Source organism: Diplotaxodon limnothrissa, linkage group LG5, assembly GCF_057381915.1.
Source record: "Diplotaxodon limnothrissa isolate DT_005_m linkage group LG5, D_limnothrissa_male_GT1.1, whole genome shotgun sequence".
NCBI classification, from domain to species: Eukaryota; Metazoa; Chordata; class Actinopteri; order Cichliformes; family Cichlidae; genus Diplotaxodon; species Diplotaxodon limnothrissa.
In genome coordinates, this window is record NC_140600.1 from 14,283,583 (window position 1) to 14,311,250 (window position 27,668).

At 41.1% G+C, this 27,668-nt stretch overlaps 3 protein-coding genes across 5 annotated transcripts; 1 reads left to right on the top strand and 2 right to left on the bottom strand.

Moving 5' to 3' along the window:
- Nucleotides 1–1,311: 1,311 nt before the first annotated feature.
- Nucleotides 1,312–3,431, bottom strand: rfesd (Rieske (Fe-S) domain containing). 2 transcript variants are annotated; one of them, XM_085353121.1, is made up of 4 exons: nt 3,383–3,431; nt 2,377–2,550; nt 2,140–2,174; nt 1,312–1,599 (listed from the first exon to the last, which is right to left on the bottom strand). In XM_085353121.1, exons 2-4 carry the CDS (start codon nt 2,531–2,533, stop codon nt 1,312–1,314), a joined length of 480 nt encoding a protein of 159 aa, XP_085209247.1. In that variant the 5' UTR covers nt 2,534–2,550; nt 3,383–3,431. The 2 variants fall into 2 exon arrangements, with proteins under 2 accessions (XP_085209247.1, XP_085209248.1); XM_085353122.1 differs by having other exon boundaries at nt 2,377–2,547; nt 3,383–3,410.
- A 730-nt stretch (nt 3,432–4,161) lies between these two features.
- Nucleotides 4,162–6,746, top strand: nudt2 (nudix (nucleoside diphosphate linked moiety X)-type motif 2). Its single transcript, XM_085353123.1, has 3 exons — nt 4,162–4,206; nt 5,957–6,099; nt 6,193–6,746. Exons 2-3 carry the CDS (start codon nt 5,973–5,975, stop codon nt 6,513–6,515), a joined length of 450 nt encoding a protein of 149 aa, XP_085209249.1. The 5' UTR covers nt 4,162–4,206; nt 5,957–5,972; the 3' UTR covers nt 6,516–6,746.
- Nucleotides 6,747–17,672: 10,926 nt separating this feature from the next.
- Nucleotides 17,673–27,270, bottom strand: ube2r2 (ubiquitin-conjugating enzyme E2R 2). 2 transcript variants are annotated; one of them, XM_085353115.1, is made up of 6 exons: nt 26,679–27,270; nt 26,098–26,287; nt 22,778–22,864; nt 22,545–22,642; nt 21,620–21,754; nt 17,673–21,510 (listed from the first exon to the last, which is right to left on the bottom strand). In XM_085353115.1, exons 2-6 carry the CDS (start codon nt 26,272–26,274, stop codon nt 21,225–21,227), a joined length of 783 nt encoding a protein of 260 aa, XP_085209241.1. In that variant the 5' UTR covers nt 26,275–26,287; nt 26,679–27,270; the 3' UTR covers nt 17,673–21,224. The 2 variants fall into 2 exon arrangements, with proteins under 2 accessions (XP_085209241.1, XP_085209240.1); XM_085353114.1 differs by having other exon boundaries at nt 26,098–26,290.
- Between the last annotated feature and the right edge of the window lie 398 nt (nt 27,271–27,668).

Here is a 27,668-nt window from a genome sequence, read left to right on the forward strand (position 1 = left end):
AATGTCACTATTGTACAATTCTGGTACAGAAACAGAGAAATAATCTGAATGTGACAGGCTGCCTTGACCCGTCATATCAAATGGTTAAGAAATGCTACAGCCTCATTCTTTTGCACTGCATGTGAAGTATAGGAAAGCCATGCATTAAGTCACATTAATTCTACTGACATGTGATGAAATAGATAATAATAACACTAACTGTATGTATTTTCCCTGCTTTGTGAAATTGTTAATCCATCCATCCATCCATCTTCTTTTGCTTATCCAGCTAATGCCTGCAGTTGAGCTACAGCAGGGGTGTCAAATTCAAATACACAGTGGGCCAAAATTCAAAACTGGAACAAAGTCGCGGGCTAACATTAATATTTATTGAAAAAAAATCTTCCTCTAGATATAAGAATGAATCTTTTCTTATGGACTCAAACAAGGTTTGCTGAAAAACTGAATATGGAACAAGCAAAGCTTAATACTAAACAATATATATATTAGCTGTATAATACCAGTAAGCCAGCTCTAATAGTAATTTGGTATGGCTTCGCGGGCCAAATGTAATTAGGCTGCGGGCCAAATTTGGCCCGCGGGCCAGAGTTTGACACCTATGCAATACTGGATACAAATAAAAGTATCCCCAACAAAAACCATACATTTTATACAAAATATGCAGGGCCCCCTCAGAGGCCGCAGAGCCAGACAAATGCGTGCTGTATCTGCAACCCTCCAAGACTTTTTGGATTATCTAATTTCTCAGCAAACAGGTTTTCGTTTTTTGCAGTTACTGGGGGAAAAAATATGTGACAATAATCCCAAATACGTAAATCTATGCAGCCTCTGAGATCATATACTTGCGTTCTAAAGCCATTTGAAGCAATACAGAGACTTGGATACTGCACAACCACTCCACTCTAGGATCTCATCAGTGCTACTGATTCCTTCCCTGTATGCATACTACACAAAGAGTATTGGATGTCACTGTCCTATATGAGATGGATGACACAGAAATCCAAATTCATCCTTAGAAATGTTTATTTAGAGATGGAGATGATGCTATTGACAAACAGACATCAGTGTTAAATGGCAATGCTTTACCAGTGTTTGAAATAAACCATCACCCAAACAAACGTGTAAATACAGTCAAAAATGACCAAAAACAAGAGCCACTTTAGAGCTATCTATCCAACTGAGTGCTAATAAATTGACCACAGAGTGCATGTCATCACTAACAACCTTGCCATACAGTCATCATGCAATTATTTAGAGGAGATCAAAGCAGACAAAAAGAAAACACTTGGGTGCAATCTTCATCCATTACTGTCAAGATGTTTCCTTCTCAGACGCCTCAGCTTTGGCTCGTTCTATCTTGCCTTTTTCTCCTTGGTAGTAATCTGATTCGATCCAATTTGGGTTATCGGAGAGCTTGACGTAGATCTCCCCATTGTTCTCTGTGACTGTGTGCGTTCTCTGCTTCACACCCTTGGAGTACCATCTGGGCACAGGTGGCTTTTCCTTGGGGTTGTTGCCTTTGTATAAGCACTCCCCTTTGGCTAGAGTGAGCTTGTACTTATGCTTCGGACAAATTATGCACAGCTTGCCGTTAATTTCCTGCTTGTGGACAAAAGGCAGATAAATGACCTTGTGTGTATGTCATTTTAGGTTTCTTTGCACTATAAAATAATAATACAATATCCTCACAGCCTTAGCCCAGCATTTGCCTTTAGTCATTATTGTGCAGATACAAGAATATGTTAAATCAGGAATGAGATAATAACTTAAGACAAGGCAAAGAAAGTTTATTTATATATCACCCTTAAATGCTATAGTCATTCAAGGTGGTTTAAAGGGGGAGGGAAAAAAGAAATAATAACTATAATAATACAGATACCAGATTACTTAAAAGCAGTAGTGATTAATAACATTTCTTAAAAACAGCCAAAGTTAGAGAAGATCAGTTGAGAAGGTTGAGATGAGGCACTATTTGTTCAAGGCTTTTGTAGTGAATGGCAGTAAATTCAGATATGAAAACTGTGTTAAGTATTCATGTGTTTAGTTAAATTACTGCTTGAGTGATTGTAGAAGATATTTGCTCTGATATTTTGGAATGTTGTCTTGATCTAACCCTCGTAATTTAAACCTGAAACTCACCTCAATGTCGCCGTTGTTCAGCATTCCTCCAGCATCTGCCGAAATGACGGGGTATCAGTGTATCACAAAATAAACAAACATACTAACAGTTTGCTAAAAAGGACACACTTTCCAGATGACATGTGCTAAAATGTTCAATAATTTATTAAATAATGAAGCCCAGTGTTAAAGGTCCCAGTGCATTTCCTCTCTCTGCAGTGACCACTATGAGTTTTTCACTAGAAAAATTGCACTTACGGTAACAGTAAGAATCCATAGCATAGAAGACTCCCTGGTGGTAGATAATCAGTATATCCCGATCTTCTATTGATCTGAAAGACCGCTTTGCTTCAATAAGTTCATCCTTCTTGCCCACGAAATGGAGGCCTCTTGCTGACTGCTCGTTCTCCTCCATGTGGCTGCCAAATGCTGCTTTGAGGTCAAGAAGGTCATATCATCAGTTCTCAAGGTTGTGTGTATTTGTCCCTCCATCATTCTCATATGTGGCCCAAAGTGACTATGGTGTATTTTAGGGTAAAAACTTAACTGAATCCACACACGTAAAAAAGGTGTGGGCTTTGGATTCGTCACTGGGATTATTGTGTTGGCACCTCACCTCACAGTTGTCAGCTTAAATTAAGTCCAGAACAACTCAAGAACACTCATGTAAGAACATTTCTTGGCACTGATCAGCTCTGCTCCAAACACACCAAGGCCCTGAGCTTTAAGCCCTATTATCTGTCTCATGATTATTTGGTATCCATCGTAGTATAGAAAATAAAGCTGCTGTGCTAAACACAAGAGAACAGTGATTTCGCTAAATGACCTACATGAATTGGCACAAACTGAATGGGAAATACAAAAACAAAAAAACTGACAGAGATTCAGCTGTCATCATTCAACACAAGAATGGGTTATCCAAAGATCAGAGTGCTACATCATCTCCACGTCTGATCTCCTTGTAGGCAGCATATACCAAAAATATCTGAATGTGAGGATGATTCATGTTCATGTATAGTGGAGTGGAATAATGAGCCCTACACACAGGATGAGTAAGCACAGTAGTAGTAGCAGTGAAAGTCACATGCCCTGAAGCCTGTGGCCAAAGCACAGCCAGCTGAAATGAGCAAGCAGGAAATATAATGAAATATCAGGAAGAAGAAAAGTCTTCAAGTGATCCTTTAAGGACTTTCAGTACCTCTGCGCCCCTCTCTCTGGTGGTTTTGCTTCAAAAATAACTCATTTTACTTTTGCATCGCCTTACCTTGAAAGTCAGCCGCTGTATCGCCTCTGTCAAGCTGAACAAGTGTACAGCTGACAGCCCAGGGTTGTGTGGGAAAAGTGGGGGCTCGTGTCTTTTATCTTCAGACACAAGCTGTCTGTTGGTTGGTCCTACACTGGATACATTACTTATCAGTTTCTCTCAGGCACATCAGCTACAAAGATTGTAAAGAAATGCGTTGGTTTAAGCCTTCACTGGGAGAGATTTCTATCATTTTCTTAAAAAAAAAACTAGTTATTTAAATCACATATAAGTACATTTAATTTTTTTTATTTTAGTCCAATGCATTTAACTGCTTTGGGATTCACCTCAAAATTAACATAATTCAAGATGAATTATCATAAGTAAAACGAGCTGTACCGGTGGTGGAAAGTAGCTTTATAAAATTAGGAGATAAATTTTTTTTTTTTAATCAAAACTGGCTTTTATACTAGTGTTTTGATTCTACAGCTGACGTTATTGGTCAGAGATTTTTTTTTTCATGTGAAAGAAACATATAATGATATATTTTACATATATGCATTATGCACAATACATTATTATAGACTTAATAACCGGTTTGCATAGTGACATTATATTATAGAGACAACAGAATATATGCTAACAGGAATAATTTAGTGATGTAATGCTATATTAACATACGTTATATAAGCCAATAATAGAATACTTTTTATATTTATTGATTGGTTTAGACTTGATTTGATAATTTTTGTTCTACAAACCGGAACTATCTGTGTCATTCTTTGCAGAGTGCCCGGAGTATTTTCTCGGCGCTCCGCTCTCTCTTCCTTGTCAAATCATTCACTGTAAGTAGTTTGCGCTGATTTCTTGAAAATAATTGACTTATAATGGCCTCGTGCAGTGTGTGAGCATGAGGTGAAGATCAGCAGTGCGTCCGGTGGAGCAGAAACATCCACCATAAAAGCGGCGGTTGAAGCTCATATTAGGCTTCACATCCGATTTGAAAGCTAGCTAACCGTGTGCTGTAAATACTAACACATTTCTTTCCGTCAGTAAATATTTAATCGTCGCGACTGTGTTTTACAAAATAAATCCATAGAATCTGGTATAGAATTAGTCTTTAACTGTCGCTTGATTTTAAAATAAATATATAAAAGAATTAGTCTTCCCGCAAAGCTACATTTCAAAACCTGCACTGAGCTGGTTTAGAGTGTTTATAACTATTTTCACAGGACTTAGTACCACATGTACAATAATAAATGTATCCATCATTAATCTTTGCCGTAACTAACTAACAAAAAGCGATATACACAATTTGCTAGTACTGGATTGAACCCCCTTTGGTTTTCAGGACTGCCTTAATTCTTCTATGGGTTATGGTACATATTGATATGACAGCATGTCAATATAATGTTAATCTCCTGTTCCAGCATATCCCAAAGGAGCTTTTTTGGCCATTCAAATACAGGGAATAGCCTGGCTTAAAACTTGTCGTGCTCAAGAAACCAGTTTGAGATCATTTGAAGTTTGTGATATGGCACAATATCCTCCTGGAAGCAGCCATCAAGAGATGGGTACACAGTGGTCTTAAAAGGAATGACATGCAGGCTGTGAAGTTAAAATTGGTACCAAGAGGCCAAAGTGTGGCAAGATAATAATTCCCACACCATTACACCATCACCACCAGCCTGATGTATGGTTGGATCCATGCTTTCATCTTATTTACATAAAATTCTGACCCTACCATTCAAATGTTGCAGTAGAAATCGACACTCATCAGACCTGGCAACATTTTTACGACCATCTTCTATTGTTCAAGTTTGGTGAGACCGTGTAAATTGTTGTTTCAGTTTCTTGTTCCTGCTTCAAGGTTTGACATGCTGTGGATTAAGAAATGCTCCTCTGCATACATTGGTTGTAATGAACAGTTATTTGAGTCCCTCCTGTCAGCTCAAAGCAGTCTGGCCATTCCTCTGAACTCTGGCATCAGCATAGTATAGTCAAGCAGTGAACTGCCACTCACAGCGTATTTTCTGTGTTTCAGGCCATTCTCTGTGAACCGTAGAGATGGCCTTGTGGCAAAATCTCAGTAGATCAGCAGTTTCTGAAATACTTAAACCATCCCAACTGGAACCAACAGCCATGAAAAGCCACTTAAATCACCTATTCTGACACGTACTTTGAACTTCACTAAGTCGTCTTGACCTTAAAGTTGTGGCCATGTGATTGGCTGATTAAATATTTGGATTAATACAGTTGAGCAAGTGTACTTAACAAAGTGGCCTGTGAGTATATGTACATTTGTCTATGTTAATATTTGTGGGCATGTGCACCTTATCTGTAAAATACACATTTATGTAACAAATGCAAAACATGATGCATAAACAACAAAAAATGACTAGCACTGGACTTTTATTAAGGCACTGTTGAAAGAAATGTTATATTTTAGTTGAGTGCAGGATGCATGAGTTTGTGGTTTGACACTTTAAATTTGTTCTATATCTGCGGTTATAAAATGTTGTCATCATCCAATAAAGTCCTTAGTTTTCTGGAAAGCAAACACACAATAACAGAGGAATTGTGTTTGTGTATAAGTTGCTTTAACAGGAAGATGGTACTCCGAGCTTGTGGCTTTATCATATTTCGCCGTCTAGTCGGCCGCATCCCTCCTCCAGGCAACATCGAGTATCTCCTTCTGCAGACATCTTATGGGGAACACCACTGGACGCCACCGAAAGGTGTGTTTAAGAAACACTAGATTGATTTTTTCTTCATTACAGAAAATTACACGTTAATGAGTCTTTTTTCCCCCCTAATAAATTCACCATAAGGTCATGTGGACCCAGGTGAGGATGACCTCACCACAGCACTGAGAGAGACCAAGGAGGAGGCGGGGCTTGGGGCAGAGCACCTGAAAGTGATAAAAGGCTTTGTTCAGGAGTTGCACTATGAGGTGCGTGGCAAACCCAAAGAGGTGCTGTACTGGTTGGCTGAGCTGAAGGACCCAGGGACTGCTGTGACTTTGTCTGATGAGCACCAGGATTACCGCTGGGCCCAGCTAGAGGAAGCCTGCACTCTGGCCCGGTACAAAGACCTGCAGGACACACTGAGAGCAGCACACAGACACCTAGAGGCATGTCAGGACAAACAATGATGTGTCACAGAGGAGAAGATCATAAATGGGAAGTAACTTCCTGCTGGTATGTGGGATCGTACCATTTTCTGGAAGAGCATCTGTTTTGAAAGCACTGCTCCTAATTCCTTTAACTGAATGAGTCTGACTTTCCCTGCCTTGTCTTTCTTTAAATACTTTCCAGAACCTTATGTAAGAGAAAGACTCCCTTAAGTCACAAAAAATCAGAGAGAAAATAAAATCAACAGTTGAATGCTAGGATTAAATGCACAAATGATGCGTTTATGATTGTAAATAAGCTGTATTGCAGGTTTGTGCATTATAGCTGGTTTTTTTTGGTCATTTTTTTTCGGTCTGTCTCCAGTTTGAATTAAATTTAGACCAACACGAAGGTTTTCTCCTACCTTTGATACTTACTCAGCTTTACATCATTTCTGAATGGATTGTTTTGTTTTTTCTCTTTTTTAAACATGCATTACAAAGATGCAAGGGGATACTGGGCTAATAATAGAACAGTCAAGTGAAACACTAATGATAAAAATAAACTGTAAACAGCAGATGCTGCCACATGGTGGGGACAAACATTTTTTTTTCCTAAAGCTGCACATTTGATATCAAAAGCTGCAACAGATAACTAACATCATCATTGTCACGAGGAAAAGTTCTACATTAAATATAACAGTTAAAAAAACAACATCTTTGGATCTAAATACATTTATTTGCTCAGAAGCAAATGGTGAGAATAAACATCATCCTTTTCTTGGGTACTGCTGCTCTTTTATATAAGTACAGTTAGACAGTCTGCTCTGGATTTCACGATAGAGGACTATGCCTTTGCTTGAAAGGATAAAATGAGAGTTTTTGAGGAAAAAAAATGTGTGCCTTCAACTCAAGAAGCAGAATGGGAGCGCTTATGGTTTTAATTACCTGTCATCTGTCATTATGAAGACACAAACGGGCAACGGCAGTGATCATGTAAGTGGAGGTCACTGAAACACCGATACATCTACCTTAATATACTAGAAAATATAATATTTACAAAAAGGTAAATATTAATAAGGTGGTAATGTTTAAACATATGTTTCTGTTGTTACAGCTTTTTGAGAGATGACTCAGTATGCAAATTAGCTGAAGTGAGTGGTGACGAAGGAACTTCCTGTGTGTGTGTGTGTGACTGAGGAAGTGACTTTCAGAAGAGGAAGCATGGCAGACAAGAGAAGTGCAGATTTGGGTAGGAAATTTATAGTTTAATGATATGTTGTTGTAAGGGGGTTTTATGCTGAATGTAAGTATGTTACAGAGCATAAGGGGGTGATTTTTGTGTGCAAATTGTGTGGTTTTAATGAGACTTTTGGTGTATTGAGGAGGTGAAATTATGTGGTGGCAAAACTTTTGTGTGTTTAAGGTTGTTGAGGTTGTTGTGGTGATGGGTTGATTCTGTCGGTTAGGTTCGGGTTGTTGTTGTTTTTGTTTTTAATAGAGGGAGTTTTAGGAAACATGGACATGTCTAAAAATTGGGCCCATTATTTTGTAACAGTGCACTTAAAGAAAACCTGTCAGGTGATTTTGTTTTGTTTTTATGAGCTAACAATCAGCTCTATTTTTTTCATTTCTGTTTTAAGGAGGCCTGCAATAGTGAATAACGGCGCTGAAAATTATCGGGAAGAGCAAATATAAGGGGGCTTTCCAGATTACAATTGGCTGAGGAGAAAGCTACCTGTAAAAAGGATTTTATGCGAGTCAATCCAGTCCAAAAGCATAAAGAAATATTTTCCTATGGAAAATAAAAATGACTGAGCTCATTTTGCTGAGGGTGGAGAATCTGACGCGGGAAGCTCCACTATTAGCAAAAATATGGAGTGAATGTGTGAGTGAATGTGAGGATGAATGAATGTGGACAAACAATTTGTTTTTACCAGAGAAAATTTCTGTTTTGTTTTATTAAGTGGGGTTAGATTATGGGATTATAGTATATTGTTGGGAGAAGGCCAAATGCTAAAGGAGAAATATTTTTTGATGTAACTCAGTTACCATTAATTGAAGAAACACATGACTGATAACTGTTCTGTTTTAAGTTTATTTTTATGACATAGATTGGATCATGAGTGGGGAAACTGAGCATTTTTAAGTTTTGTATAGTATCTTGACACATGAAATGTATCAAGATAAAGGGGGGTTTAGGGTTTAATAATTTAATTGTTTAATAATTTAGGATCATTTTAGGACCTTTTGGGTTTTTGATCATTTGGATATGGTAAAACTGAAACTGTTATTTTTAAGTTAAGGTTAAAGGATTAAAGTGAACTTGTCACGGTTTGCGGGGCAAGCCGTGTGGAGTTGTAGAAAAGGACCCAAAAGGCGGCAGCTCTGGTGCAGGTGAATATTTATTTACAACGGTGGGCACAAAACAGCACTGGTGGAAAAACAAGAAACCGGAAACCTAAACTGGGTAAGCTAATAACACAAACCAGAAACGAGGATGCAGGGAGGTCCGGGGAAATACACAAGAGACGCAGGGAGACCGAGGGAGAACACAGACATAACAGGCTGGGGGAAACATGGAATAAACACAAAGAGAGACGAGAGCTCATAAATACACAGAGGGGCACAAGGGGGTAAGAGTCACAAAGGGAAAAACACTTAGGGAACACCACAACAGGACACCTCAGAAAACATGGCCTAAATAAGGAGCGAAAATACAAGGAACCAATAATACTGGGCCAACATGGCCCAGGACCATGACAGAACTGAATCCTGTTTAGAAGATACAATGCCGGTTTTTCAAAGCTGTGAATAAATCTTAGAGGGAAAATTAGTGAGGGTTGAAGGAGTAGAACAGCTTTGATTTCTTTTTGATTTCTAGAAGTAGTGGTTATAATGTAGGCTTACACATACAGATATTACATAGGAGGTATTTTTAGGATAAAGGGGAGAGCTTATAAATAGAAATGATTTTTATACATATTGCATTTTTTGATATGAGTTATTGAAGTTATTGAAGGATTGCACACGCTTACAGACACAGAGTTAAGAAACACACATGACAGTATTGTCAGTAATAATTTTTTTATGTCTGTCAAGAGATTACAAGCTCTTCCAACAAATATTAAAAGCCGACTAATGGATTTGAAATTACCCTCACGAGTAAACATTAACAGTGAAGTATGCTACTTTTTTAGCTTCTTTTTATGCTATGGTGCTTCCTAATATCATCTCGCACAGTAATCCAGAACCCCCCTCTGCAGCCACGCCTTGGATCTCTTCAGTGGCAAAACCACCAACTCACCCGAGGCATGTAGTCTTTCCAGCGTGTCCTGGATCTTCCCCGAGGTATCTTCCTGGTGTTCTATGACAAAAACACCTCACTACAAGGTGCCCTGGAGACATCCTCGTCAGAACACCGAATCACCTCAGTGAGCTGTTTTTGATAAAGAAAAGTAGCAGCTCTACTTCCTTTTTTTTTTTTTTTTTTTTTTATATAAATAGGACAGGGGGAATGAATGAGAGAAAGAGGGGGAGAGAAAGAAAGAAAACCAAAGGGGAGAAGAGACGGTGAGAGGGGGAGGAAGAGAGAGAAAAAAAAAAAAAGAACTCCTGGGTCACCTGTATGGAGAAAAAAAAAAAACAAACAAAAAAAACAAACAGAGGAGACAGCAAACAACAAAGAGCAACATAATAATAGAGAAAACAAAGCACCATCACAATAAACTAGCTAGTCATAGATATCAATATTTACTAAATAATAAACGATATTGTGCAGCACGCAAGATAGACAGCGCACAGTGTGCTTTGAGGCAGCAGTCAAGAAAGCTTTAGTCCGCGTCTGTGAATACCCATGTGTGCATACCTGTGTGGATCAGCATGCTTGCATTCCAAAGGTTTCTCCATGTAATGATCTGCTAGGGAGTGTGGGGGGGCCACAGCCCCGTCCTCCAGGGTGTGAAGCGGGTATGGAGGAGATCAAAACTCCAGACATCCAGAGGCCCCCAGAACACAAGAGACCATGGAAGACCAACAGAGGGGCAGCCGCGCCACTGTTCCAGTAAGAGCTGAGGAGAGTCCCAGATGAGGGCTCGCCCAGCAGCCGCGGAGCAGAAGTCAGGGGGAGTTGCAGTGACGCGCCCGTGAGCTCCGCCGGCCCCCAGCTGTGCCTGAGTGACCGAGCCCCAGGCCGAGAGGCCGGGGGCACCCCACCTCCAAAGGGGCCCGAGCGAGCCCCAGGCCCCAGGCCCCGACAAGCGGCCGCCAAGGAGTGAGCCGGTGTGTACCCGGACGCCCACCCCCAGACACAAAGAACCACCAACACACCGACACCTGAGGGAGTCCGCCACCGGCAGGGGAAGTGGTGGTGGGTGGAGATAGGCCTCCAAACCTTGGAGGGCCTGAGGTGTCCCCAGAGAGGTGGCGTCTGATACCCAACCTGACATATAGACACAGACATACAGGCACCCACAGACACAAACATCCATTCCCACCCTCATGCTCTCATATGCACTCACTCCACACTCAACCAACGTGGAGACAGACATAAAGAGACGCTGTACACACAATCACACTCCCCAAGCGTACTCTACAATCCGGGTCTAGGTACCCTTGCCCCTGGAGGGGGGAATTGCACCCAGACCCAGGTGGTGTTACCCTTTTCCCTGCGGTGGGGAGAGGCAGACCACCCCGACTCCGCAGCAGCAGGGAGGCCCCACACCCCAGACCGCAGTCGGACGGCCAACTCCTCCTACTAGCCCTCCCGCTCCAGCAGGCCGCAGAGAATGGGAGTGGGAGAAGACTCCAAACCTCCCTCCACCCGCTCATTGTAGTGTTGATGCATATGTGTTCTAAGGTGTAATTAAAACCCAGGAGGGCATGGAGCTACCTGCCAAGGAGCAGCAGGTAAGCGCATAGTCCCTCCTGCTAGCCCTCAATGACTAAGTGTATTTAAAATTGAGAGGTGGGCAACGACGTCAGGGGTGAGGTATACACCCTGATGGTAATTTGGACTCCGTGATTGTGCCCACCCCCAAGATCCTATATGTATGTGTAATGAGAGTGTGAATAATGTGAATGTCTAAGTTGTGGGATAAAATTGAGGCAGAGGCAGCCAGAAGGGGACGGGGGGGGGGGGGGGGGGGGGTAGCCTCCTCTGCACCCTGATGACATACCCCCACTCCAAGGCCCTGCATGTGTGGGTGGTTGTGGAGGAGCAGGAAGAGGGAGGCAGCTGGAGATGGGGAGGGAAGGAAGGGAGGGGCAGGTAACCCCTCCCTGGGGCCAGCTCCCCCGCTGACCCCAGTAGGCACTCCCACCCTCCGCGACCCGCCAGGGAAGGGGGGCCCAGGCCCATCAGACCGGGGCCCAGTGCAGTAGCGCCCTCCGGCTCCACAGAGCCCTGGACAGTCCACCCAACCCCACCACAGAGAAAACTGCACCCACCCCACCATCCACACATCTTCCAGACTACATAAGACGGTAAACGCCCAGGCTGAGATCTTCCTCCACCTCTCCTGTATCTCCCCCTCCTGCAGAGAGTTCCTGAAGAGAAGAAAGCTCCTGCAAGATGTGACCATCCCCCCCACCAGTTGAAGAGCCCCCCAGGCGGCTCGACGCACCGGCGGCACCCTGCTCCAGGGCCGGGCCCCCATGCACCCACCCGCCCACAACCCCGGCAGCACATCAACCAGGACCCAAGCCCCCGAGGCCCGGCCCGGGCCCCAGCCCAGAGACGGAGCGCCCCCAGAACCTCACGCCCATCCCGGACCCACCCAGGGGCAGCCAGGTTGCCAGGTCAGTAACCCACGTCCGTCAGCACAGACCCTCCCCTAGCCCCGCTGCACGCAGCCGCGAGGAAACAGTCACCTGAGAGCCAACAGAGCCCCCAACCGGATGTGACCGCTACCCCGGGTTGAGCCCCCCAAGGAAGATGCCTCCCGGGAACCCCCCGACGCCCTAAGCCTGTCCCTACCCCCTCACCAATCACAACAGTGAAGGCGGGACCAAACTATGACCCCCCACCCCCACTAGGTGATGGAGCTGATAAAAGGGGCCCAGAGCAATTGATCTAATGTGGTGGCAGAGGCTGTGTCAAGACTAATGTAATCTAATAGGTAATTTCTATATTGGTTAGAATTAAGATTATTTTTATTTTTCCAGTTCATGAGGACTGTTTTCTTGGCTATGCATAGGGCAGGCTATATTCTTTTCTGAAGTGACATTATCTAAGCTGCCCAGTAGACACACTAAGTTGGAATGTTACATTTCAGACACTTTGATAAGTCTTCACATATCTCGCGCCAAAACTTTTGCACTGGTGGACAGAACCAAAGAGCGTGGATGTAATTGTCTGGTGTATTGCCTTGACAGTGTGAGCAGTTGTTGGAAGATGTAAAGCCCATCTTGAACATCCGATGACCTGTATAGTGCACTCTATGAAGTATTTTGTATTGTATTAATTGCAGACTGGGATTTTTAATTAATTTAAAAGTTTTTAAGCAAATCTGAGACCAGAAGTTTTGGTCTAGGTTGACTGATAAATCTGCTTCCCACTTTGCAGTAGGAAGGGATATTGATTCATCTAATTTAGAAAGTGTTCTGTATATTTTAGATAATAATTTGGGGGATTTAAGAGTAAGAAAATGTGCCGCACTTAGTGGTGTTTGTAATTCAACTTGACTGAGGTTAAATTTCTTTTTTACTATGGATTTAATTTGTTGATATTCTAAAAACCTTGTCTTGTTGATCCCATATTGTTCAACTAGTCTGTCAAATGGAATAAATTCTGTTCCCTCTAATATATGTTCTAAGTATTTAATTCCTTTACAACTCCATTCTGGGAAATTAATCATATTATTGTTTTGTAATATGTCAGGGTTATTCCAGATAGGTGTACGTTTGCATGGGATTAATGAAGACTCCGTTATTTTTAGAAACTCCCACCATGCTGTTAGAGAAAAGCTGATGTTGATACTTTTAAAGCATTCATGTCTTTTGATGTTTGAGCTAATAAATGGTAGGTCTGAAATCTCTAGATCCTTGCATAGTGCCTGTTCAACATCTAGCCAGGGCTCAACTAAGAAGGTATGTTTTAACCATTCTGAGATGAACTGAAGCCTGTTGGCTAAGAAGTATTGGTGAAAATTAGGCAGCTCTAATCCTCCTCTATCCTTGGTTCTTTGTAGCGTTTTTAAGCTAATACGCGGGGGTTTATCTTTCCAAAGGAATTTGGAAATATATGAATCCAGAGATCTGAACCAATCTTGTGATGGTTTGTTAGGGATCATCAAAAATAAGTAATTTATTTTTGGCAAGATCATCATTTTTATAGTGGCGACCCTTCCCATGAGTGATATGGGTAAAGATTTCCATCTAGTCAGATCGCCTTCTACTTTCTTTAGAAGTGGGATGTGGTTTAGTTTAGTTAAGTCTGAAAGCTTAGGAGAGACATTAATACCTAAATATTTAATATTTCCGGATTGCAGTGGGGCAGAGGAAGAATTATGGAAGGAGCAGTTAATGGGGAGAACTGTAGATTTTGGCCAATTAATTGAATAATCTGAAACTCTTGAAAACCAGTTTATTAAAGTAATTACCTCAGAGAGGTTGGTTTGTGTGTTTTGCAGAAAAAGCAACACATCATCCGCATAGAGACTGATTTTATGTTCTATGTTCTTACATTTTATGCCCTTAATTGTTGTAGCCTGTCTAAATGCTGCTGCTAGAGGTTCGATAAAAATTGCAAAAAGTAAAGGGGAGAGTGGGCATCCCTGTCTGGTGCCCCTCAGGAGACAGAAGCTGGAGGATGTCTGGTCATTTGTTCTGATACGAGCCGTTGGGGAATTGTATAATATTCTTATCCAGTTTATGAAAGAGTTTCCAAAACCAAATTTGTGTAAAGTTGCGAATAAAAATTTCCAATTAACTCTGTCAAATGCTTTTTCTGCATCTAGAGATAATATTATGGTTTCGATGTTTTTATCGTATGAGTAGTCTATTAAATTAAGTAATCTACGAGTGTTTGTTGAGGAGTGCCGACCTTTTATGAAACCAGTTTGGTCAGGATGAATTAAGAGGGGGGTCATTTTCTCTAATCTCTTTGAGAGAGCTTTGCAGATTATTTTAAGGTCTACATTTAAAAGAGAAATTGGACGATAGCTTGAGGGAAATAAAGGGTCTTTGCCTGGTTTTAGCAGGAGACTAATGTTGGCAGAATTCATATTTGGTGGTAGTTTGCCCTTTTCCTCGATTTCCTGCAACATGCCGTGGAATACTGGTGCCAGAATTGTCCAGAATTCTTTGTAGAATTCTGCAGGGAAGCCGTCTGGACCTGGAGCCTTATTATTGGGCATACTTATCAGGGCTTCCTGGAGTTCACTTGGCGTCAGTGGCGAATCCAGTTCCATTGCTTGACTGTCTAGTAATTTTGGAAGAGTTACGTTGTCAAGAAACAGATCAATTTCATTTTTAGATGGGTTTATTTGTGGTGAGTATAAAGTTTCATAGAAATCCCTAAAAATGTTGTTTATTCTTCCAGGATCATATATTGTGTTCCCCGATAAATCTTTAGCAGCACATATAGTTATTTTTTCTTTATTTATTTTTAGCTGGTTAGCTAGAAATCGACCTGATTTGTTACTGTGTTCAAAATTCTGCAAGCGAAGTCTTTGTATAAGGAATTGTGTTTTTTTATTAATAGTTTCATTTAATTCTAGTTTTGTTTTGCATATTTTGTTCAATGTTTCCTGATCTTGGTGGGACGCGTAGGCTTCTTCTAGTGATTTGATGTTTTTTTCTAATTCCTGAATATTTTTGTTTTCTTCTTTCTTTTTGTGTGATGAGAAAGAAATTATTTTACCTCTCATCACAGCTTTCCCTGCTTCCCATAGAACAGAAGCAGATATTCCGGGAGTGTCATTAAAGTCTAAATATGAAGTCCATTCCTTTTTAAAGTATTTAATAAAGTCTTCATCTTTAAGTAGTGATATATTAAATCTCCAGTTTTTACTTGGCGTAGTATTATTCTTGTGCATTAGTGTTAAAGATACAGGAGCATGATCGCTGACAGCTATAGGGTGAATCTCAGTGTCTGAAATGTCACACAGCAGTGAGCTGCTGACCAAAAAATAATCCAGACGAGAGTAAGAGTGATGAACATGCGAGAAAAAAGTATATTCCTTACTGGTGGGGTGAAGAGAGCGCCATGCATCGCAAAGACCAAAGTCGTTCATATACTGTTTGATTATATTTGTGGACTGCCAATTACGCTGAGTTCCTGTTGTGTTGAGCCTATCCATTTCTTCATTTAGTCCAAGGTTGAGGTCACCGCCAAGAATGAGTGTGCAATCAAGGTGTTCAGAGAGTGCACTAAAAAAACCGTGGAAGAATGAGGGTTCATCAACATTTGGACCATATATACTAGCAGCTCTACTTCCAAATGACTCCTCACTCGATCTCTACGGCTGAGCCCAAACATACTTCAGATGAAACTCACATCTACTGCTTGTTTCTGTGATCTTATTCTTTTGGTCACTAGCAGGAGCTCATGGCTGTAGATAGATAGACTGGTAAATTGACAGCTTCACTTTCCAGTATAAGACCCTCATCACTACCAACACCGCAAAACCGTATTTATCTTCCACTCCACTCCTCACTCGTGAAGGAGAGCCAAGATAATTCAATTCCTTCAACAGCTCCAGGTGCAGATGCTCTTGGGAAGAGTGTTACTACTGGCAATATGAGCCATGCTTTTGTGATGGTTGTACAGGGACTGAATATGACAATGAGCCAGGTGCACCATTCTCCCTAAGCACCCGGACACTCCAAAGGACGCAGTTATATGCCCTCTCCAAGTACACTCTAACAGAGGGACCCACCGCCTCAGTACACTGGCAAGACCTTTCCAGGTGAGCTGAAAAGTGTGATTCCCATGTAAATGTACCACACACAGTTACAAGAATAGTTACAGGAATCCCCGTATCACCGCCCCAGTCTGCTAATCCAGAGTCACTGCTCCAGACTTCCATAAAGACTATGCAGAAGAGATTTAACCAACAAAGCCGCAAAACATCATGAACCTTGAGGAAGTCAGGGTGAATTCCAGCCACCCAGTGGCACAGTCATCCAGCAGTTGTTTTAGTATCTTTGTCACCTTAGCCATAGTGATGGCCCTCACCAGCTTTGTCTCTAGACTTACTTCTTTACACATATAAATTGGGAAAACCCAGGGACTGAACGGGTGATATAAGAAAGATATCGAGTTTAAAATCCTTGAAGATTTTTTAATCCATATCCTTGGGTACAAAGTCTGGAATGAGCAGGCTCGACTGCAGGCATACTTGTGATTCGTAGAGTTTCTAAAACTAGAATAGGAGGCCAAGTCTTCAACTCTCAGGCTCCTCTCCTGTGGAACCAGCTCCCAGTTTGGATTCAGGAGACACAGAGTAGAGACACCCTCTGTACTTTTAAGATGAGGCTTAAAACTTCCCTTTTCAATAACGTTTGTAGAGGACTGGGTCAAATGATCCGAACTATCCCTTAGTAATGCTGCTTTAGCCTCAGACTAATGGGAGAGTTCTCATCATGAGAAGGGGACCTCTCCCCTACTCCCTCTTTTTAGTTAACTTTTATCCACTTTCTCAGTTTGTTTAGTCCTTGTTTTTGACTTTGGTCTCTCACTATTCCCCCCCCCCCCCCCATTTCACCTCATACACAAACAGTCAAAGCAGATGTCTGCCCCTCACTGCGCCTGGTTCTGCTGGAGATCTCATCCTGTGAAAGGGGAGTTTTTCTTCCCCACTTTTGCCAAGTGCTGCTCATAGAGAATTGTGTTTGGGTTTTCTCTCTCTAAAAGTGGAGGATCTTTACGTTACTATGAAAATCCCTTGAGATATCTATTATTGTAAACGAAGAAGGGAAAGAGAAATCCTACAGTAACACATCTTGCTAAAAACTATACCCTTGTGACTGTGGGTACACCACAAACCTTATTGTAAATGTATGTTGGAACTACATGTAACTAATGAGAATGAAATCCATTTTTACCAATCTGATTATTATACATTGATGTCAAGCACAAAGGCAAAAATCCTGTAGAGCTCAACACTCAAAAATTGACTAGTATCATTTACTTAGTTTGAGAGTAATCAAGGGTCAGTGGCTCAAATAAGGTGAAAATCCTTTCAATAGGCTTTGATGACATACTGTTTTATTTCTTATGATTTTCAAACTGAACCACCATTACTATCCATTTGCATATCACTCCTAATTTTAGTCAAAAATCAAACTTGCTGTGTTGTCCATTTTTCATGACATGTGGGCTTAGCAGCAACAGATATCTGAGCCATATTGCAAACAACCCAACAACGTCATGTTCTTTTCTTTCTTTTTTTTAACAATATAAACTGAGTGACATTTGCATCCTCACAAACAAAATGATGGGAAAAAATGAAATAAGATGAAACCGACAAGGACAGCATAAACATCATTAGGTGTGGACAGACTGTGGTACCATTGTGGACAGCTCAATCAGCAGAGTGTGGGACCATGCGAATGTCTCAGGATGACCTCACTGTGTCCACCCACACTTTAGAAAATACACGCTTGTGATTCACACTCACACACAGAGAATAAACAAAGTAAATGATTTCATTCAGTTTTCTATGCAACTGTGTGTGGAATAACATGTTAAAATTATGGATTGCGACTCATTTTATTTAATCTTTTCTCTTTTTTTTTGTTTCTTCATCTTTAGCATTAATAGTCCGCGGCCTTCTTAGCATTTCTCCACCTCCCCTCAGGATAAAAAGAAGGCATATGTTTTATTTAAGAAGTGGAGAGTTCTAATACTGAAGCTGATTAAATTCATCATCAAATTGCTACCAAAAGGGCTACACTAGATCTATTTATTTCTCTAATGTGAATTCAGATTTCTAAATTTTGGGTGAAAGGCAAAAACCTGGCTTTAAAGCATTCGTGACATTTTAGGAAATGCAATTATTTGTTTTTTGTGCTGAGACTGAGACTAGAAGATTGATATAACAGTTCATTTTTACATTTCTTAAAGACGTTTTGTTAAATAAACAAAAGTAATAATTAATAACCTTTGATTACAATCCAAAATTTAGACGTTCTCATATCAATCTTCAGCATCAGAAAGCATGCATTTCCCAAAATGTTCAGCTCTCTCTTTAGCAGACACACGTGAGATTTGTACTTTCCATTGTTTACTACTGAGCTTACTTCTTTCTACGTGGTGATGGGCAAAAATGGTGATCACAACAAGAAGAAGTCCAGAATCTCAATCATATTTCCACCTCCTCTCGTGGCTTGGTATCAAATCCATTCAGTCTTTTAGGAGTGAATTTTGTTTGTCGCCGTTCTCAACAGAATCCAGTCTTTGCAAACCTCCAAAGCACAAGGCCAGGAGACAATACTTCACTCCTTTGGCTTCACATTAAAATCCAAAAAGGTATGTCTCTAAGAGTCTACTCACTCTGCATTAAATCCATTACATGCATCCATTCGTCCATAGTCTTTAAAATGAATGAATGTGGGGCTGGACTTGTTTTCCTTGGCATAAAATCCATCCATTGGAGTCACAACCCCAGTGCTCCACTGTGTTCAATGAGCAACAGGTTCTTAAAACATAGCTCAAAATGCATGGTTTACTCGATGCGGCACAATGATGCTGTTCAGTGTGTTCAAAAGCTTAATACTCAAAATGTGTGTGTTTTTTTTTCTTTTTTCTTAAATCAGTCAAATCCTCAGATGATTCACGCCTCCAGAAACAGCACTTGAACAAAGTGCCTACAAACTGAATGGTTCATCAACTGGACTACTGAAACAAAGGAAAACCCTGACATCATAGTCAATATGAATAGTAAATGTAAATATACACACACGGGGATAACAGGCAATCAGTGTCGTATTCATTCAAATGCAAATGTGTATCTAAGCTGCATGTTGATCTTTGTCCCTGTCGATAAACAAGACTCTGGATGTGGTGTAGCACAGTAACAACATCCAGTTTTCACTAAGTTGCATTGAAGCATCAATTGGGAGTCACAGGGCACAAAAAAAGAGAAGATTTTCACATCTATCGCAACGTAATGCGAGCATTGCATTGGGGAGAAAGAGATGCATTTTGATTTTCTTTACCCTACCGAAAACAGAATGACTTAACGGACGCCAGTCTGCACTAACAGTAACATTCAGTGATGTGTAAATGCTTGAAGAGGGATCGGAAACTTTCAGAGCAATCTTAGCCCTCTAATGAGACCAAGTGAGATATAAAGAAAAGGAGGCGGAGGTGAGGAGCAGGTGTGTCTTAAGATTCTCTTTGCTTTTTCTCTCTCAGTGAAAGTCTGAGGCCCTGAGGTTTACGAGGCAGAGAGAGGTGCGGGAGGCGATACGAGAACACTCCCCCCCCACACCCTTAATGAAATAACGCTGCTTTGCCGGAAAATGAGGGTACTACTGAAGGTGTATCCAAGAAGGTGGAACGCCAGAGCCTGCGTTTGCACGTTCAGGTTGATTGCATCAAAGTCGAACAGGCTAGCGTTTGGGACAGAGATATTCTGCTGGGGGGGGGGGCAGAATGAACGACTGTGACGTGACGAGCCGGCCAACTCATCGACTGGTTAATGAGCCAAAGGGGTAAGTGTCCATTAACCAGCCTGTGTGAGCCTTCTGAAAAAATACAAGTGAAGAATGTGTCGGTCAAATAAACACATAAAAACAGCAACAAGGACAGACACAGTGGATAGATCCAACTTTTCTTCCAACCCAAAACCAAACAATCCGTCATGGGGCTGGCCAGTGACAGCGGAGTTCAAGAGACCACCACAAGGACTATTTGTTTTCATCATTTATCAAAGCTAAGACAATTTGCTTACTTACTTATTCAAAATCAAAGAGTTCTTTTAGCTTTAGGAGATGTGCAGCAGGAAATATTGATATACTGGAAGATTTTGTTTTACCGTGTATCTAGTAGGATTCAAATATATGTGTACACCTACTACACCGTAATATTTATTATGTCATTGCTGCTGTTGGCTAAACTGATTTTCCTAAAACCAAGGTGTGACTTCAACAACCTACTCTTTCTAAAACAAAATGACTGGTTTAGCAAGACAACACTGAAATTTAATGGCTGAAGGCTAAACTTAACCACAACCAAATAACTTAAAGTAAGGTAATATGAGCAACTGTCTAAATGAGATTGTAATACAGCGAGGCATAATCTACTTTGTGACTTGGATGCGATTGAACACATGCTAACAATAAAGAAACACTCTAATGTTCAAGTCTGCAGAAGCACGCCATCTTTGTGGTTTATGGTAATGAGGAAAAGGCCAGACCCTCAAACTCTTCCATGGCACATTTTAAAAATGTGAAACACCTTCAGGACACTCTCAAACAGTGCTGGAGTAATAAAACGTTCGTTGCCACACAGAGTGCGAGCTGTAATTAAGGCAAACGGTGGAAACGTCAAATTCTGCTTTCAGCGAGAACACTACCTACAACGTTTTGCTGAAAAGTTACGTAACAGCATCAAAGGAATTGCATTTGACCCAACGCTTGTATTAGTTTAATAAATGATGAAAGATTTTTTTTTTTTTTGGCAGTAGACTTTTGACCCCATTGTATGTGCAAATATACATGTGCACACATACACACACATACACACACAGAAAAAAGAAGAAGGGTGGTGGAGTTGGCAGGAAGAAGTTATCATCCAGATCATCACGAGTCTTCGTTGCCAGAGTCGTCCTGGTTGTCGTAACATCTGGTGGACGTCCCGCAGTCCTCCACGGCGCCGATTCCCCCGGCTTCACCTACAGACTCCATCTCGCTCTCGTCCTCCTCGTCGTCCTCCTCTTCCATGTCGTCGTCGTAGAGGTCGTCATAGAGAAGGTCTGAACTGCGGTCCTGAGAAGGAACCCGGGTTTGGATGCAGTACTCGGCCAGCGTGGTGGGCACTTTGACGCCGTCGCGCTCCGCCTCTGCTGCTGTTGACATCACTTGCTTCCTGTGAGCAAACGTGGAGGAGGTGTATTATTATTTTTTTTCTCCATGTTGCATAAAATACATTTCTTCAAAGTAACTACACACACTGGTAAGAGTGTGTTCATTTGTACCTGATAATCTCTGCATACTCCTTGTCCTTGCCTTTGCTGTCCCTCCATTTGCGAAACATAACTGAGGCATCCACATTGGCTGGGGAGAAGGTGTTTGGCTCGTTGAGCAGAGAGATCACACTAAGCAGGATGGTCCTGATTATCAGCACGTACGCACACATGCCACACACACACACACAGAGAGTCGAAATGAGGACACTGTAATATCAGATGTCGTCGTCATATGAAAGAAAACCTCTACACGAGCTTTTTGAAACCTCAGAAGCTGTATCCCAGCTCGGAGAGAGGTGTTACCTCACCTCTTTCCCCTCGTGGCTCAATTACATTCTACACCCAATCTGCTCAAGTTTTCAAACACAGACTCGGCACTTTAATGCAACTCTGTGTTTCTTGCTGATATGCTAAATTTAGAAGAAATTCAGAAACCTACCCTACAGTGGTGTCTACCGCTACAGATAGAATACAGAACAAAGAAATGGTAGAAGATAATTATATCCAATTCTTAATTTCATTTATGAAAATTAAATAAGACCTAGATCCAATTTTTGTGCCACAAAAAATGTCTAATTTAGCCAAAAGGAAACTGAACCACAGCTAGCTGTTCCTAGCAGCAGCATTTTTAGACTCGATCTGCTAGTTTTTGGCAGAAATCAGAAACTGAGGGGTCTAGTGGGTTCATGCCTGTCTAACTCGTCCCCGCCGCTGAATTCTTCATGTTCAAACATGCAGTATTAAAACAACTGTAAACTGACATCACTTGAGGTAGTATGTCAGGCTTCACACAGCTCCCACCGGTGTTACAGTATGCTCTAAACAATTCTTTTCATGCTTGTACATGCAAGACACCCCCAAGACTTATCAACAGGCCTAAAGGTGTAAAATTAGTGAAGGTGAACTTGGACCAGAAGGTTTGCTGAGAAATTACCTGACATTCTGGGTGGGGTTCCACCTTTCAGAGGGCAGCTCCCCACTCTGAGGATCGTCAACAGGGGGGTGTAAGATCGAGATGCACACATCTCCATTCTGAAGACCAAAAGACATAAAGGAACATTTGTCAGGAAAACACAAACGCGGCAGCGTCTTTAAACAAATCCATTTTAAAAAGGAAATAAATGCCAAACTGCAAACACGAAAGCATTAAGATCCTTCAGGACAAACCTCATAGATGTTGGGGTGCCACATCTTGGTGAGGAAGCGAAAGGTTGGTGGGGAGTATGGGTAGTCAACTGGGAACTTGATGTGAGCCTGAAAGAACAAACAGAAGTCTGACTTCAGTTACTTGTAACTAAGCTTCAGCCATTTAAGATTACTGGGGTCTTAACTTCAAGGAGAAAGCATCTGGAATGTGAAAAACCCCCACTATCCAATTAAACTGCACATGTGTGTATTTTTATTTGTGCAATAATAAATTATAATTATCAATGTTCACCAAAAAGTAGGACAAAGGAATCAAAAAGCTACATTAAGTAGATGTTGACAGTAGATTTAAGTTGCTATGGGGACAATTCATACACACATATAAAGTAAATAAAAAAATATATTTAAAAAATTATGGCCCACTCTTTGCATCGTTGCCTAAGTTCATTTGCGACGGCATTGCAACACCTCGATCCTTTTCTTTTTCATCCATTGTGGTACAGATTTGTTGCTGTGCTTGGGATCACTGTCCCATTGTCAGGCAGAAGGCCTCACATTTAACTCTAGAACATGTTTGTATACAGAGAAGCTCACAGCCAACTCCATGTCTGCAAGGTGCCCAGCTGCTCAGGTTCTGTGGCTGTAAAGCCAGCTCAAATCACCACTACTCCACCACCGTTCTTTATAGTTGGTATCACATGTCTGCCTTTCTGCAGACATGGTGCTGTTCATTATGGCCACACGTGTCAACTTGGTCTCATCTATTAACTGACTTTTTTATTTTTATTTGAATTTTATTTTTTATTTTATTTGTATTCTTTCACTTATTGTTGCATGTGTGTTGTTACTGCCTGTGTTTGAGTAATTTCTGTAACTGTGAGACATCTGCTGCTGCCTATCTTGGCCAGGTCTCCCTTGAAAAAGAGCTTTTTAATCTCAATGGGATCTTCCTGGTTAAATAAAGGTTAATAAATAAAATATTCAGAGGACATTGACCTATGATGCAGCTTTCCAAACTTCCAATTTCTTTTTAGAAAGAAGAGGCTTTCGCCTGACGACCCTTCCAAAAAAAGACATACTTGTTCAGTATTATTCTAATTGTGCTGTCATGAACATTAACATTTAACATGTTAACCGAAGTCTGTAGAATCTGAGATGTAGTTCTTGGGTTTCATGTTTGAGCATTACACAGTCTGACCTGGGGTGAATTTGCTGGGCTGATCTGCAAACTGCAAAGAAATCTTGCTTTTATAGAGATGGCCACACTTTCCGATGATCAGTTAATAAAAAGCATTTCATCAGTAGCACCTGACTGCTATTAATTCCTATGAAAGCAGTACTATTGTACTCAGGTGCTACCGGACTCTTGTGAAAACATGTAAAATATTGATATTCTATGGAGCAATACATATGAAAGGTCTTGCTTATTTAAGCAGGTCAAACGCCAAAGTTATGTTGTTGTAACGCCACAGCCTAACTTTTAGAAGGGTGTTAAACTGGCATTTGGGGCATTATGAAAAAAATATACAAAGTTTAGCAGCTGAAACCCTTTAAGTTCCTGTTTTTATTTACATTTTAAAGAGCATCCTAACTTCTTTTTGGACACGGGGTTTCAGTCAGCCACAAAGTTGCTTCCTTTACCGTCATATTTTAAACCACATCACATCAGAGAAATAGTTACACATCCAGCCGTACCAACAATTAGACTGTGAATCACCCTATATTGTCATCGGTTCCTAATTAATTTCACTGTGACACAACATCAGGTGCTTCTGGCTCTTTCTTTCCAAAGTATTATCAGAGAAAAAGGATGGCAGGCTTGGGTGTGTGTAGCTCCGCCCTAACTCTCACTGAACTGCTTGCCCGTCTGATAGGACTATCATTACTCCACAGCTAATTACTAAATTACTGCAACTGTGTGACATTAAACACGTAGACGTCATGACACACTGGCATGAGTTCCACTGCTTAGTATCAGTCGCTGAAGCAACATTTCTTTTTAAATGTGCAAACACAAGTTAACAGATTGGTGTCAAAGTAACAGTAAAGTCTAACATGTAGTTGCCTTCATGGGCATCTTTCTCTTTTTATCACTTTGAGCTCGTCTGGATTTCTGGGTTTTATTTATTTTTCTGTCTGCATCACATAGTCTATCCTAAAATTACTTTTGTATACCTTAAAGTGAGGGCAATCAACACAACACAGAGAATTCTGGGGAATGATTGAAAGCTGTTGCTTGACTTTAAATCCAAACACCTTTCACTTTACTCTCAGTATAATTACAGGGGACACTGAAGATATCCCAAAATATCTCATCCCTGTACAAAAGCATGATTGTGTATGGTGTAGGCTGCAGGAACCAGGCAGTAAAAACAAAGTTACACTGAAACACCTGAATTGTACTACAATTCACTTTCACCAGTTTTTCATTAAATGAAGGTCAGCTGCACCACCCACCAGTCGGGCATTTACAAGACTAAACAAGTAATTTATTAATGTCATTAGGCACTGGCTGCCAAAGTATTCAACAAACGAGTAGTATACATGTCCCTTAAAAAAAAAAGGGAAGTCCACATTTCCTGTTTGCTAGCTATCACATAGACTGGAAAACCAGCCCAGAGTTCACTCTTACTTGTGGCATCTAATCCTGACATTTGTTAGTGCTGATGTTCCTCAAATTTTTGTGGCTAAAGACATGCCAGTTAAAAGAGTATACTACAGCAATACCTGCTCTGTCTTATCCTTCCATTCCCACTAGGCTACAGCATCATCTGCGTAGCACCAAGCTGAAAGCAGGTGCTCTTTATGCTACATTTTCTAAATGTTTCACCGAATATGCAACATATTCAAAGAAAAAAATATAATGAATCTAATCATGTCCCTTCTCTCTCTGTACTCAGGTGCCATTTATATCAGTCTCGTAGCTAAAAATAGCAAGCACAACCATCTTACAGTGAGGTGGGTGAGGGCTGGGTGAGGGCTGGCCGAGGAGAAGGACAGGACAGAACGACTGAAAATGAATAAAATATAATATAAAGCCTAAAAATTCCTCGCCCATTAGAGGCAAACCACGTTTCAATTACAGCTTCAAGAAGTGAAAAAGATCTAGTTTGAAAGTTTGAGTTTGTACAGATTTTAGTAGGAGGCTAAACTACAAAGCTGTGTTAAGAATTGTAGCATGCCCTGACATATATTATATTACAAAGAAATTCTAGCCGATAATATATTTGGTCCCTAAACATATTTATTGTATGTGTTTGTTCGCTAATGAATAGCTTCATATGAACTCTTTAAGTAAGCATGACTTCACATAATATGTGTACTGGAAGTGATTGTCCCACCTTGAAGTAGCCTCCCTCATACAGGGTATTCGGGGGACCAAAGATGGCCACTTCCCAGTTGTAGAGGTCAGACTCCTCCACCAGAGTGATGCGGAAGCCTTCCACTGGCTGCTCCTGCAGAGACTTCAGCTCCATCATGAGGGCCTTCTGGGAACTAGGGGTTGACTGGTGGGCCATGTTCTTTTCCACACTTCTTGACAACAGTTAGCCGCACAGATCAGTGAGAGGAAGCAGGAATTGTGGAGTGGACAGAAGTATTACGAGTTTAATGACACTGTCAGGACTCTACTCACTTTTCATGCATTTTTAATATCATGACCAGTTTGACTCAGAAAACAGCTGCAGTGTCTTAGCTTTGCTTTCATTAACAGGAGTCTTTCTAACAAAAACGATAGGAAAAGCAAAACGCTGTGAAATTAAACCCTACATGTAAAAAAACAACAACAAAAAAACCAGGCACACACAAAAACAGCTCATAAACATTCAGGATTTGTGGCCTGCAAAGCCTGATTATGTCAGTGGTTTGGCTCGCAGGCCCATTATAGTGGGGGAAAAAAGCAAAGTTAACAGAAAGTGTTTACCTCTGTCTCCTTGCACTGTGTTCGCTTCCTTATAGCTGAGCCCTGCAGGATAAACTCATTGGCTGTCCATGCTAACCTGGCTGTGCCTTGACAAAGAGACAGTGACAATAGCAGTGGCTTTTTTCCCCTGCTAAAGCCTATGGCTGCTCCTCGTGTTGTGTTTCCGAAATTCTTTGTGTGCCAGTGTTGACAGTTGACATGGAGCAAATATCAGTGTAAGTCACGGTCTCCTGCGGATCATTCTTGGCTTTAAAACAGGACTCTGGCTCTCCCTGCCATCTCTCCGTGCTGCTGGTTCGGTTCGGACAGGCGCCCAGCTGATCTCTGCTTGTTTATGTTTGTTTATCTGCTCACTGGCAGTCTCAACTTCTCCACACGTCAGCTAAACCCCTACCGAGCAACTTCGTTCAAATAGAGCAGATTTTCTGCTCTTTGTCGTCTCTCCGGCACAGTTACAGTGTAAAAGACTGAAAATTTCGAGCCCGCGGTCGCTAAAAGGACAGTAAGTGAGAGGTTTATACTCGCGAATTACAGTGGATTTAATCGATTTTTATTTTCCTCCCATCTATGCTTCCGGCTATCATTGCGCGTGTCTGCAGAACGTAAAGCGCGTATCTGAACGTGACGTGCGCGCACTCGATGTTATTTTACATGTTCGTTCGCGTGACATTTTTATGTTTTAGATTCCAAAAATACATATTTGTAAAACATATTTTAATAATATGTTATTATTTTTTATGTAAGTTGGTTACATTATTTGTCTAAGCTCCCTCGCTCTCTTTCTTAATACTAAATATCTGCAGCGTGAAGTCCTCACACATACATACATACGGGCATTAATATTAGATCTCAGACATTATTGACATTATTGTAATTTTCATTAAACCTACGTCTACTTCCTGTCCTTAACTATATCCCCATATATTATTACTTATAAGAATGTCATATAAAGTATTTGGTTAGTTGGGGTGTATATATTGACGAGATCAC